The 13,485-nt window shown below is 47.7% G+C and overlaps 1 protein-coding gene across 4 annotated transcripts in view; it reads right to left on the reverse strand.

Annotated features, from left to right (window-relative positions):
• Positions 1–2,875: 2,875 nt before the first annotated feature.
• Positions 2,876–13,485, reverse strand: part of DRD2 (dopamine receptor D2) — a 77,032-nt gene continuing 66,422 nt past the window's right edge. For 3 of the 4 annotated variants that reach the window (XM_083588856.1, XM_083588855.1, XM_083588857.1), the window contains exons 3-8: positions 12,450–12,559; positions 12,126–12,262; positions 10,318–10,517; positions 8,245–8,331; positions 5,289–5,622; positions 2,876–3,767 (exon numbers count right to left, since the gene is read on the reverse strand). In XM_083588856.1, coding sequence (XP_083444982.1) covers positions 3,574–3,767; positions 5,289–5,622; positions 8,245–8,331; positions 10,318–10,517; positions 12,126–12,262; positions 12,450–12,559 — 1,062 coding nt within the window. In that variant the 3' untranslated portion in view covers positions 2,876–3,573. The remainder of the gene's footprint in view (positions 3,768–5,288; positions 5,623–8,244; positions 8,332–10,317; positions 10,518–12,125; positions 12,263–12,449; positions 12,560–13,485) is intronic. The other variant, XM_083588858.1, reaches the window with a different exon arrangement.

Genomic DNA, 13,485 nt, shown 5'->3' on the forward strand with positions numbered 1-13,485 from the left:
ATCTCAGTCCCGGAACTAAGCCTGGATATTGAGGGTGGCGTTTTTGTCTCCTCTCAGTTAGACTGTTTGATGCGGTTTTTGTTGTTTTTTGTCTGAGCTGTGTTCTTACTTGATAACACAAAGGCCCAGGTCTGTGTCCAGGAAAGAATGCCATCTGGCACAGCCATTGAGAAAGGGTTCCTCAATCCACTCTTGCCCAATCACTGCAATGCAAACAGAAATGGGCAAATCCATCCATTTTTATATCTCCCCCCTTCTCATTTTTCTATTCTCCACATTCCCACATCAGTTTGCATTTTTTTAAAAAAAATCCTCATCAAAACTCATCAGTGATTTTAGCACAAATTTCTCCCAATGTACATTTTTGTTCAAAGCATTTCCCTAACAAATATAATGCATTTTTGTATGTTATTTTCACCAATACACGTGTTCTAATGCACATTTTGCCTGAGTATATGCTTCTTCTTCTTTTCTTATACCTTACTTTGCCGGATAACTCCATTGCTAAATTCAGAGAAGTATTTCGAAGGACTGCTGTGTTTCTGTTTGCGCATTGTTTCAGTGAGTATGAATTAGGTGGGCCCACTTTCAGATGTGAACTAAATCAAATTTCTTCCCCACCCCAATTTGCAAGTGCTTAGGGGAGCACTCCCCTGAGTCCCTAATGAGCAATCCTATATGGAACTTCATAGAAAGAACAATTCAGGTCCCTGCCCTAATGTGTTAGCTTTTTAAAGTTGCCATAGATTGGGACTCAAGCAGAACCAATCTGCCTGAAGTGCTTCATTGCAAGATGGGCTTTCCATGCAACACGCTCTCCACAGATATGGGGCATGCTAGATTTTCACAGCTTGACTAAAGTTCCCATCATGCCAGAATAATGTCTCAGACAGTGGCGTAGCGTGGGTTGTCAGCACCCGGGGCAAGGCAAGTAATTTGCGCCCCCTAACCCGCATGCCTAGCACTCCCCCCCCTCCACAGTGGGCGGCGACCCGGCGGCTCAGCTCGGATTCGCACAGCCAGCACTGCAGTGAGAGAGAGTGAGTGAGCCAGGTAGGGGCAGAGAGCTGCGAGTGCGAGCGCACCCCACCCAGATGTTGCGCCCGGTGCGGCCGGCCCCCCCTGCACCCCCACGCTACGCCACTGGCCTCAGATAAAACCTTCTTGAAAATAAACCCTGTTCATATGCCATACTGGCTATTGTTCTAACTCCACTGATGAAGGCAGCATGAACCTGAATTGCAGTTGCTGGAAATTACAGGTGGGCATGATGTTGGAAATTACAGGTGGGCATGATGTTGAAAGGGACGCAGGTGGCGCTGTGGGTTAAACCACAGAGCCTAGGACCTGCCGATCAGAAGGCCGGCGGTTCGAATCCCTGTGACGGGGTGAGCTCCCGTTGCTCGGTCCCTGCTCCTGCCAACCTAGCAGCTTGAAAGCACCTCAAAGTGCAAGTAGATCAATAGGTACCGCTCTGGTGGGAAGGTAAATGGCGTTTCCGTGCGCTGCTCTGGTTCGCCAGAAGCGGCTTAGTCATTTGGCCACATGACCCAGAAGCTGTACGCCGGCTCCCTCAGCCAATAAAGCGAGATGAGCGCCACAACCCCAGAGTCGGCCACGACTGGACCTAATGGTCACGGGTCCTTTACCTTTATGATGTTGGCAACAGCTAATCTAAACCAGCACAGCAATCTCTGACTGTGGCTCCCTCAGAGAGTCTTTCAACACTACCTGTTTGATCCTTTGAAAAATTTACTGGAGGTACCAGGAATTAATTCTGGGGCCCACCGTGAACAATGCAGGACAATAGGGCAGTATATAAATAGTAGTTGTTGTAGTAGTATTAGTAGTAATGCATATGCTTAGGGCCCTCGTATTCATGGGACCGCCTCTCCTGGTATGTCCTGCAGAGGACCTTAAGGTCCATGAATAATCATAGTTTAGAGGTCCTGGGCCCTAAGGAAGTCAGATTATCCTCCACCACTACCAGGGCCTTCTCAGTGATGGCTCTGACCTGGTGGAATGCTCTGTTCCATGAGACCAGGGCCCTGCAGGATTTAACTTCCTTCCACAGGGCCTGTAAGACAGAGCTATTCTGCCTGGCTTTCAATTTGAACTTAGCCTGATCTTTTATTCCCCTTCCTTCCCTCCCCCTCCCCTTTTTATGAAGATTACCTGCTGTGGATCCCACAGCTAATTCTCCCCATATCTCCTCACTGGCCCAAATAGGACTAATTTAGCCAGCTAGCCCTGGTGATCATGTTTATTGGATGGATTTCCCCCCCTAAATTGATTTTTGAATTCTGAATTTATTGTTATTCACGTTTTATACTGTATTTTATGCTTTTTTTTGTTGCTTCAATTGTTTTAAATTTGTTGTTAGCCGCCCTGAGCCTGGGTTTCTGAACTGGGAAGGGCAGGGTATAAATAAATACTGAGTGGTCTTGTCCTAACAATTTATGCTTCATTGAGTGTTCCTTGAAGGTTTCTTCAGTTTAAATGCTTGATTTAGGAACCTAGGAAACTGCCTTAAACCAGACCATTAATCTGTCTGTCTTGACTGATTGGCATGAGCTCTGCAGGATTTGGGGCAGGGTTCTCTCCCAGCCCGGCCATCAGAGATTTAACCTGGGGCCTCCTGCATGCAAAGCAGAAACTGTGCCACCGAGCTACAGCCCTTCCTTGTCTTCCACCTACCCCTCCTTGCCTGTTAGTTCTCTTTCATCCCCAGCTCCATTGGATTCCCTTCTGGACAATGGCATGTAATCAGAGAAGATGCTGGAGAAGGCAAGGCATGCCGGTGGATGCTGGTGGAGATGGCTATTGTTTTTGAGCATCATGGGCAGACACTAATTACAATGCATACCATGCAAGACAAGATTTTGTATATTTTAATTTATTATTCTTATTTTTTTGGCTTGGGCTTTTGCTCAGTTCATTCAATTATATATATATATATACACACAAACATCATTGTTATACAGTGTCCTCCACACTGAGGTTCCATTTTCTTACATTCTCCTCCCGGCAACAGTGTTTTGAGGCTACTGAACGCCTTTATGCAGCCTGCCCAACCAGACCTTGACGTCTGAAGGCAAGGCCAATGGACACAATCCTAGGAAGTCCTGGCTGGTTTGGGAAGCAGTGGCAGAGAGAGGTTTTCCTATTGCAAAGCAGACAGGATGGTGGTGTCTTTGGTGAGAAATGTATCCATCAGAGCTACACACGAGCAAGTCAATGCATTCGACTGTTAGGCTCGGCTAATCACTGTGATGAATGCACTGAAGACCACAAGTGTTACTTGGGGCATTTTCCCTAACTGCTGTTGTTTCTAGCACAGTGCAAAGGTTGCAGTTGAAATGAACTCTTCTCCATCAGTCTCCCAGAGTCTGAATGCCACCTTGGTCATGAATGAGACAACCTTCAACCGTTACAGTGGTTTTGACCCAGCTGACAAATGTATGTAGGCATGACACCCATAACATGGTGTGCTTCGTTGTCCAGGCAGAACACATGGTGTCTTCACGGTCCCTGTTAGGACCATGCTAATCATGCACCTGGTCCTCAGGAGAGTTAGCAGTGAAGGATCTTCATAAAGGCCTTCCGGAACTCAATATTGAAGGTGGTGTAGATAATGGGGTTGACAGCACTGTTGACATAGCCAAGCCACGTGAAGGCATTGTACAGGGCCGGGGGGATGCCACAGTTGCAGTGCATGTTCAGGATGTGGGTGATGAAGAATGGGAGCCAACAGATGATGAAGACGCCTGCAGGAGGACAAATGGAAGGAGCCAGGTTAGCATTGCAGCGACCAGCCAGTACTTTTTCATAACAGAATGCAGTTAACTTATGCAATGTGCTACCACCAGATGTGGGGAATGTCAGAGAAGCAAATGATATTCCTTGCCATTTGCAGCACGATATGCGGGTGGCGCTGTGGGTTAAACCACAGAGCCTAGGACTTGCCGATCAGAAGGTCGGTGGTTCGAATCCCCGCGACTGGGTGAGCTCCCATTGCTCGGTCTCTGCTCCTGCCAACCTAGCAGTTCAAAAGCATGTCAAAGTGCAAGTAGATAAATAGGTACCGCTCTGGTGGGAAGGTAAACGGTGTTTCCGTGCACTGCTCTGGTTCTCCAGAAGCGGCTTAGTCATGCTGGCCACATGACCCGGAAGCTGTACGCCGGCTCCCTCGGCCAATAAAGCGAGATGAGCGCCACAACCCCAGAGTTGGTCACGACTGGACCTAATGGTCAGGGGTCCCTTTACCTTTACCTTTATGCAGTCGTACCTTGGTTTTCAAACAGCTTAGTTCTCCAATGTTTTGGCTCCCGAATGTCGCAAACCCTGGAAGTGACTGTTCCGGATTGCAAACTATTTTTGGAAGCCAAACTTCCGACAGGGCTTCTATGGCTTCTGATTGGCTGCAGGAACTTTCTGCAGCCAACCAGAAGCTGCGCTTTGAATGTTTTGGAAGTCAAATGGACTTCTGGAATGGATTCCGTTCGACTTCCAAGGTACAACAGTATGGTTGTTTTTCCCTGCATAAAGTGTGTTTTGAGCCCCACAATCAAGAGGCTACTTTTGTCAAAGACCTTTCCAAAGTACCTCTGCCCTCTTTCAATTTCTACTGCATCTTTGGTGTTAGATTTCCCTCTTTATTTTGGCAGCTGCAGTTGTTATAATTTAATTCCTCACATGGTAATGCAGGGATGGGTAACCTGTGGCCCTTCAGATATGGTTGGACTCTATAACTCCTATCATCTCTGATGATTGACCATGTTGGCTGCAGCTGATGGGAACTGTCATCTAACAACATGTATTATGTTGGTATCAGCCTTGGCCAACCTGGTGCTCTCTGGATGTTGTTGGTGAAACTCTCATCAGCTCTAGCTGGATTTGATGGGAATTATTGTTCAGCAAATTTCAACAAGAAATTCCTGCATCATTTGCCCTTCTCTTTTATGATTCCTAGTAAGCAACTGCCTCAGACAGTAAAATAACCATTGATCGCCTTATATTAAATGGAGGGTATCAGGCTGACAGAGGCTGCTGCAGAAATTATTATTATTATTTTAATTATATCTACTTTATTACTTTAATGATTTTTTTTTTAAATACCCACATTAGGAACTTTAAGAATGCAAACAGTGGTTTATAGCGATTGATATAAATACATAGAACAAAGGCATCAGAAGCCTCCAATTTACTATCAAACTCAGTGGAAGGTGGTTCTTGGATGGATGGAGAACTTCTGTAAACTGGAGGTGGAAGTGACATGGAACCCTTACCAAGCACTATGGCCAGCATCTGCGTGGCTTTCTTTTCCTTCTGCTGCGAAAACTTCCGCCTGCTCATCGTCTTGAGTGAGGTCCTCGTCTTGCCATTGGGCATTGTTTGGATCTCAAATATCTTGGCTGCTTTGGGGTTATCCATCGTATGCCCATTCTTCTCTACTTTTGGTGGGCCGTCCGTGGGCGACCGCAGAGTGGAATTGGCACAGAGGTTGGAAGCAGCTGGCATGGCCACTTCGTCGTTAGTTGGCACAGGTGGCTTGTGTTTGGTTTTCTCTGCAGGGCTGGTGCTGGTTGCCATCTCCATCTCTTCCATGTGATTTACTGCATCCTGGACAAAGATCAGATTTGCCCCCGTTTTTAATTATTTTTTTACAAAAAGGATTTAAGAAAACCTACCTAAATTACTTCGTTCAAAGAGTGACTCAAGGGGGGGGGGGGACGGTGTAGGATGCAATTCTAAGCTCTGGTTGGCAGCAGCAAGGCTTGACGGAGCCAGGATTGTATCTGTAGCTCTGGTGCTCATGCCATCCAAGGCAAAATATTGGGGAGGGTGAAAGTGCATTTTGACCCCATTCAGCACATTCAACTTTTTAATACCAGATTTTAACAATTGCATTTGTAATCCAATTCATGGCTTCCATATACTATTGATATGTCATCATTATTATTATTATTATTTTCACTACATTTATATATCACCTTTCTTCCAGGATACAGGGTTCTCTACCCCCCTCACAACAACCCTGTGAGGTACGTTAAACACAGAGACAATGACTGGCCCAAAGACACTCAGTGATCTTCGTGGCTGAGCGGGGATTTGAATCCTGTTCTCCCAGACACTCAACACCCAAGCGGCTCTGATTTAATGCACAATCTATCTCTAAGATGATACATTTTCATTCTGGAATATGAAAAGATGTTATCTGTTCATGCCAAATGAACTGATGTCTTAATTGTTCAAACTGTTATGTGGATAGATAGCCTCCTTTAAAAGAGGTTGGGGCGAGTTGTGAAGGGATGGGCAAAAGGATGGGTGAGGTGTAAAGGGAAGGGAGTTTGGTGAGGTGTAGAGGGAGGAGGAGCTGGCCAGGTGTGTGGGGAGAGGGTTGGTAAAGGGGCTGGCGAGCGGATTGAGTAGGAGCTGTAGCCTCATGTGATTTATATTTGTTACTTGCTTTTCTTAGAAAGTAACATTAAGGCCAAGTGAGAAAAGATAATAAAAATCCAAAAACACAGCCGTGTAAATATAGGGCAGGACTTACAGATCCTACCCCACTGAAATATGCCACAGTGCTAGCCCAAATTAAGGGCCAAAATGCTGGTAAAGAAAAAAAGTATTTTCCTGGCACCTAAAAGGAGATGAAGATGGTGCCAGGCATGCCTCCTCGGAGAGAGCATTCAACAAGTTGGGGCCACCACTAAAAAGACATGAACTCTTCTTGCCACTCTCTGAACAGGGACAGGGCACACAAAGAAGTGCCTCAGATGATGGTTGCGGGGTTCAGGTCACTTCATGTGAGCAACGCTGGTCCTTGAGATACTGGGGTCCTGAGCTGTCTAATGCTATACAGGTAACCAGTAGCAACAACATCAGGCATTTCCCCATTTTAAATCAGGTTCAGGGCTGGCACCAAAGGATGGCATTGTTGGGCATCTGCCAGGAACAAACATTACACCAGTGAGCCCCACTGACAAGAGCGCTCCCTGAACTTGCTCCTCCTCTTCAGCACTACAGCCCACTAACTTGTTCATCCACCAGTTAATTTGGCTCAGGCTCTGGTGGTGATGAGGGACGTGGGTGGCACTGTGGGTTAAACCACAGAGCCTAGGACTTGCCGATCAGAAGGTTGGCGGTTCGAATCCCCATGACAGGGTGAGCTCCCATTGCTTGGTCCCTGCTCCTGCCAACTTAGCAGCTCGAAAGCACCTCAAAGTGCAAGTAGATCAATAGGTACCGCTCTGGTGGGAAGGTAAACGGCGTTTCCGTGCGCTGCTCTGGTTCGCCAGAAGCGGCTTAGTCATTTGGCCACATGACCAGGAAGCTGTACGCCGGCTCCCTCGGCCAATAAAATGAGATGAGCGCCGCAACCCCAGAGTCGGCTACAACTGGACCTAATGGTCACGGGTCCTTTACCTTTATGATGTTGGCAACAGCTAATCTAAACCAGCACAGCAATCTCTGACTGTGGCTCCCTCAGAGAGTCTTTCAACACTACCTGTTTGATCCTTTGAAAAATTTACTGGAGATACCAGAAATTAATTCTGGGGCCCACCGTGAACAATGCAGGACAATAGGGCAGTATATAAATAGTAGTTGTTGTAGTAGTAGTAGTAATGCATATGCTTAGGGCCCTCTTATTCATGGGACCACCTCTCCTGGTAAAGCAGGAGCTGCTCTGGTTCACCAGAAGCAGTTTAGTCATGCTGGCCACATGACCCGGAAGCTGTACGCCGGCTCCCTCGGCCAATAAAGCGAGATGAGCGCCGCAATCCCAGAGTCGGCCACGACTGGACCTAATGGTCAGGGGTCCCTTTACATTTACCCTTTATGGTGGTGAGGAGGAGGAGCAGGAGACATCCTTGCCTACATTTTCAGAAGTACATGTGATGAGGAAGAGGAGCACAGCAGCAGTTTATGGTGGTGTGGAGGCAGACTCACCAGGGAGCTGGACTCTGGGAGAGTGTCTTGCCCTCTGTACAAAACCTGGAGCTTGCATGGAGTGGACTTGCTGAAATGGAGAAAGCGTGGGAGAAATCCCGGGGTGGACTTTCTCTGGGGAAGGGGGGGGGGGACTGAGGTTTCCTGAGCAGAGCAAGTGCTCAGAGGAATCCTCACTAAGTGTATGTCTGTTTCCCTGGAGCTGAGTTCCTGGCTCCAGCTGGAGGGACTCTAAGAACTGAAAGAGATCCTGCAAGCCTGAAGCCTGCTGTTGCTTGTAGTACAACTCACCACTCTCCGTTTGTGAAGCTGGAAGCTCCCATTGGTCTTCATGATGAGTGTGCAGAGCCTGACGTCTTCTAGATGAGTGCATTTGCTCTACGGGTGGGGAGGGAGAGAGTGTAAGGAAGGGAGGGGAAGCAAGGAAGGACAAACAGGGAGTGTAAGAAGAGATAAGTCTGGCCTGTGAGCTAGAGAGATGGATTTGAAATTGAGAAGACGGGGGATGGAGGATATAGATGTGAGGGCCCTGACTGTGTGTATCTCCCTGAATAAACAGGGATCAGCTTGGCAAAGTCTGTAGCTCATCCTGGGTGAAGCAGGTGGGTGAAAAACTAAGTAAGAGATGTATTTCAAAAAGTTTTCTATATTACTTCTGTAGCCTTTCCTTGCAGGGGAATCACTCCAATCAAAATTATCAAGGGGCTGGAGCAACTCCGGTTTAGAGAAAGGGTAAGGGGTGCTGGTGGGTTGGGCTGGCCCACCCTTGAGCCAAGGTGAGGTAACTGCCTCAGGTGGGCAGCAGATTCCAATGTAGATCTTTATTCCACCTTGCTCCTGATGAAGAACTTCATTTTCACCTCTTCTTCGCTGGAGGGGAGGAGGATGCCATTTTGTGGTTCACCTCAGGTGCCAAAATGTCTTGGGCCAGTTCTGGTGGTGGGAAATGATAGAGTTGTATACAATAATGCGTGGTGTGGGGAAAGTGGACAGAGAGATGTTTTTTCTCTCTTTCTCATAATACTAGAACTCAGAGCCATCCAGTGAAGCTGAATGTTGAAAAATTAAGGATTGAACAAAGCAAAGTACTTGGGTGCATTGTGGAATTTGCTTCCACAAGAGTCAGGGATGGCCACCAATTTGGAGGGCTTTAAAAGAGGATCTGGCAAATTCACGGAGGAGAAGGCTACTAGCCATGATGGTCCTGCCTTCATGCCAGAGGCAGTATGCCTCTGAATATGAACTGTTGCGAATCACAAGTAGGGAGAAGGCTGTTCTGCTTTCCAGAGCCATCTGATTGGCCACTGTGAGAGAACAGGATGCTGGACAAGATGGGGCCCCTTGGGCCTGATCTAGCAAGGTTATTCCTACGTTGTTACGCCTGCAATTCTTGTGAATACCCCTCTTCAAAAAAAAAAAAAATAAACACAGATAGGCCCACAGTCATATACTGTGGCTTCCCAGGTGCTTGATAAATTCTATACTTTCCATCCTTTGGACAGGCAGCAAAACTAGAACATATTTTCCAGGTCTAGTTTTCCATGAACTAGGTCATATTTTCCACTTTGATCTCAAGCTTGCACCTGTTCAGCTATTGTTATGGAAGTTGTCACTAAATGGTACAGGATGGGATGCCTCCAGGTTTTTGTTTTGTTTTGTTTTTTGGAGGTATGTAGGATGAACTGCTCTCCCCAGTGTCACTAGCAACATGCTTTTAACTGTTGCCTCAACTCCTGGTGTGCCTATTAAGGGCAAGGACAGTCAACCATGGTAGGAAGATGAAGTCCCCCTTTATTGGGGATGCAATAATATAAGAAGAGCCTGCTGGATCAGGCCAATGACCCATCTATAGTCCAGCATTCTCTTCTCACAGTGGCCAAACTGATGCTTGTGGGAAACTCTCAAGCAGGACCCAAGCCCAAGCGCACTCTCGCCTCCTGTGGTTTCCAGCAACTGGTATTGAGGAACATTACTGCCTCTAACCATGGCAGTACATCCTGGCCACCATGACTAGCAGCCATGGATAGCCTTCTCCTTCATGAATTTGTCCAATCCTCCTTTAAAACCATCCAAGTTGGTAGCCATTGCCATCTCCTAGGGAAGGTGAGCTCCATAGCTGAACTATGCAATGGGATAGTGATGTCAGAAACCAGGATGGCAGCTGAGGACTGATGCCTCTTCTGCTTTTCCTAGGAGCCCTACCTGAGTCACAGAACCAAACAGCCATCTCAGGTCCACTCACGCCGAACAGCAAAGATTGGGGAAGGAAAAGGAGGAGATGGGAAATCCTTGGGGATAAATCAGGATCAGGGAGGAAAGAGGAGATGGAGATTGGTGTGTGGGTGTTGCTTGGGTTCTGATTACCTTCAGTGGGGCCTCGGTGTCAGGGTCCAGGCCCACGTTGGTGGCGGCGACGCGCTTGGTGTTGACCCGCTTCCTGCGTTTCCGCAGCACTATGTATATCTGCACGTACACCAGCAGGGTGACAATGAAGGGGACGTAGAAGGAGACGATAGAGGAATACACAACAAAGGCAGGATTGGCAATGAAACACTCATTCTTCTCTGGAAGACACAAGAGATTGCAGGAGCGTTGTCCCAGCCATTAGGAGCTACTGCCAGCTTGCATGTGAGTTTGTGCTACTACAAGAAGGTGCAAAAGATGTTGTTTCTGGGGGAGAACCTCATCACACTTGGTCCCAATGCAATAAACTCCAATGCAAGCTTGAGATCTTCAGCAGTGGAGACTGCATGACTGTTATGGAATCTATCCAGCCTCACATACATGATACTGTTCCATGGGAGAGCAGCCCTGTCCCAAGACACTGCTAATTTCAAGGGGGCGGCATGCTGTCTCCCTGCCTTACTAATCTTTCTGACTTGCAGTTCCATAAAGTTATTTAAGAGACAAGGGGAGGAGAAGGAGAGTGAATGGCAAGGCAGGAGCCGGGAGCCAGTCAGCAATAACTCCCCAAGTGTCAGTGAAGTTAACTCTTTATTCAAAGAAACAAAATAGCTCAGGCCTAGTGAGCACAGCAACTCTTCCCAGTATGTCTTGCCCCAGTGAGGCAGTTGTGAGGACTGAAGACCCCCACCTTCTCACAGCTCTCTAAGTCTCCTCCTCCCTTGGTTACTTCCCAAACAGTCTGAGGCTCCTTTGTTTTGCCTGTTTCTGCTTTACTCGTGTCATACTGCTGCAGGTTCTGGGTGACCAGCAGGAAGGGGAAAAAACCCAGGCTTCTTCAGCAGCCTGCTTCATATCTTTCTCTGGGGTCCTCCTCCACTCCAGTCTCTGCTTCTGCCTCTGATTCTGGACTGCTCACTGCTATAGCCTCTTCCTGCTCACTAAACCCTGTTACCTCTGCAATTTCCAACACCTCCTCCAGTCCTCTTCCACTGACCACTCATCATCTCTCCAACTCTGGGCCTTCTTCCCTCGGTGTTACCCAGCTGCTGCCTCCCACCACACCTCTGTATCCAGCCAGTCCATGACAGTGAGTGGTGGAAGTTTGCACCCCTTCAGGAGATCAGATGTTGCTGTGGCAGAAATACAGCGTGACCAAGAGACACACACTGGGCTATTTTCTAGATGGGCCTTTGCCAGTCTTTCTGAATGAGCCATTGCGGATTCATAAAAATAACATTGAATTATAATTGGGGCAGGAGAATAAAGAGTATCTACACCAGCTTTTGACACAATGGTGCACTCCAGTTGTTATTGGACTACAACTCCCATCAGCCTCTGCCAGCACTGTTCGTAAAGGCTGTTCTTCCCAATAGCTGTGCTGAAAGTAGGCCTATTTTACTCTTTCTTGTGTGTGCACATGTGTGCATTTCAGTGGCGTAGCGTGGGGGGTTCAGGGGGGGCCGGCCGCACCGGGCGCAACATCTGGGGGGGGGGGGTGCGCTCGCACTCGCAGCTCTCTGCCCCTACTAAAATCCACGGGTTAGGGGGCGCAAATTACTTGCCTTGCCCCGGGTGCTGACAACCCACGCTACGCCACTGGTGCACTTGCTTGCTTTCTGCACAAACTACCCTTTGGGGTTACAAGAAGAGGAAGGCTGTGTTGTGACCAGGACACACAGAGAGAATGCTGGCTCAGTTTACAGCCTACCCCCCCAGACTTGAACCCAGCACAGAATGCACCCCCTATTTTATTTTATCATGCTTACTTGTGTTGTTCAGCCCAAAAAGCAGTGGGCAGGAGACGGCAAAGGAGAGGACCCAGACCACGGCGATCATGACAGTGACTCTGCGCTTGGAGCTGTAGCGTGTGTTATAAAGCATTGGCATGGCCACGGCAGTATACCTGTTTGGAAGGGAGACACAAGAGTGGGAACTCAGTGTGGCATTGGAGCTCCCCTGCACTGCTGAAAAACAAACAAGGAGGGGAAGGATGGCAGAGGAAAGTTCAGGTCCAGAGATAGCAAGGATTCGTGATGCTGTGCTGGAAGGAGCACGCAAGCTGGGAAGCAACTCAGAGATGGATTCTCTACCTGTCGATGCTGATGGCGCAAAGGTTGAGGATGCTAGCTGTGCACATCATAACGTCCAGGGTGACGAAGATGTCACAGTGGATGCGGCTGAAACGCCACTCACCAACCACCTGAGAAGAAAACAGCATTGGTGTCAGGGATGGGGAAGTCCAAGACTCTGTACAACAATAATGAAGACTTGGGTGGAATCTACACACATATAAAAACACTGTGAAAATGTGTTTTTTTTAAAAAAACATTTTGGAAAATATATTGAATTAGCCATAGCTCACCATCGCCATCTAGTGTCACATTTGTATATTGCACTTTACAACACATTTGAAATGTTCTATATTCAGCTGTATAGCTGATTCCCTGGAGAGATTTGTTTATCCAGGTATACCTATTCCATTTTCCAGCCAGATGGCCTTTACAGCAGCCTCCCCTAGCCTCACACTCTCCTTATGTTCTGGGCTATGATTCCCATCAACTCCAGTCAACCTGATCATGCTGGGTGGTGATGATGAGAACTGTAATCCAAGCATCTGGAAGGCACCAGGTTGGGAGCCGGCTGCCCTAGAGGAACTTAGAGACAGTTTTGTTATGGAATAATTCAAGAAGCGCAGAAACAATGCTGGCATGGGCTACATCTGAGCTTCTTTGGTGGTGCAATCTCTTCAATCAATCAATTTATTTCTCAAATGCCCAGAGCAAGACAGTTCCAGCATAACCACATAAGCGCTCTCTCCTTCCCTTTCTCTCTCCTGCACAAATCACACCTTTGATCAGGTTTCCAGATGTTCATCGCTTGCCGCTTTTGGCTGTTGCAGTCTAGCTTGTCTGAATGTAAAAATCTAGACCTGCCTGTCCAGAGAGATCAGCACTGATCCTATCAGCCGGGGGGAATTTGGAAACAGACAACATGCTCCTGAATATACATCCAGCAAGCTGCCAACAGACTCCCCCACACCTGCCCCTCAGCTCTCCCTGGCCTCTGTAATTCTTGGAATCTACATCAATGTCTCTCAGCATCATTCACTTTAAGGGAGAGGATGTG

The sequence above is a fragment of the Podarcis filfolensis genome (assembly GCF_964270895.1).
Source record: "Podarcis filfolensis genome assembly, chromosome: 15".
Lineage (NCBI taxonomy): Eukaryota > Metazoa > Chordata > Lepidosauria > Squamata > Lacertidae > Podarcis > Podarcis filfolensis.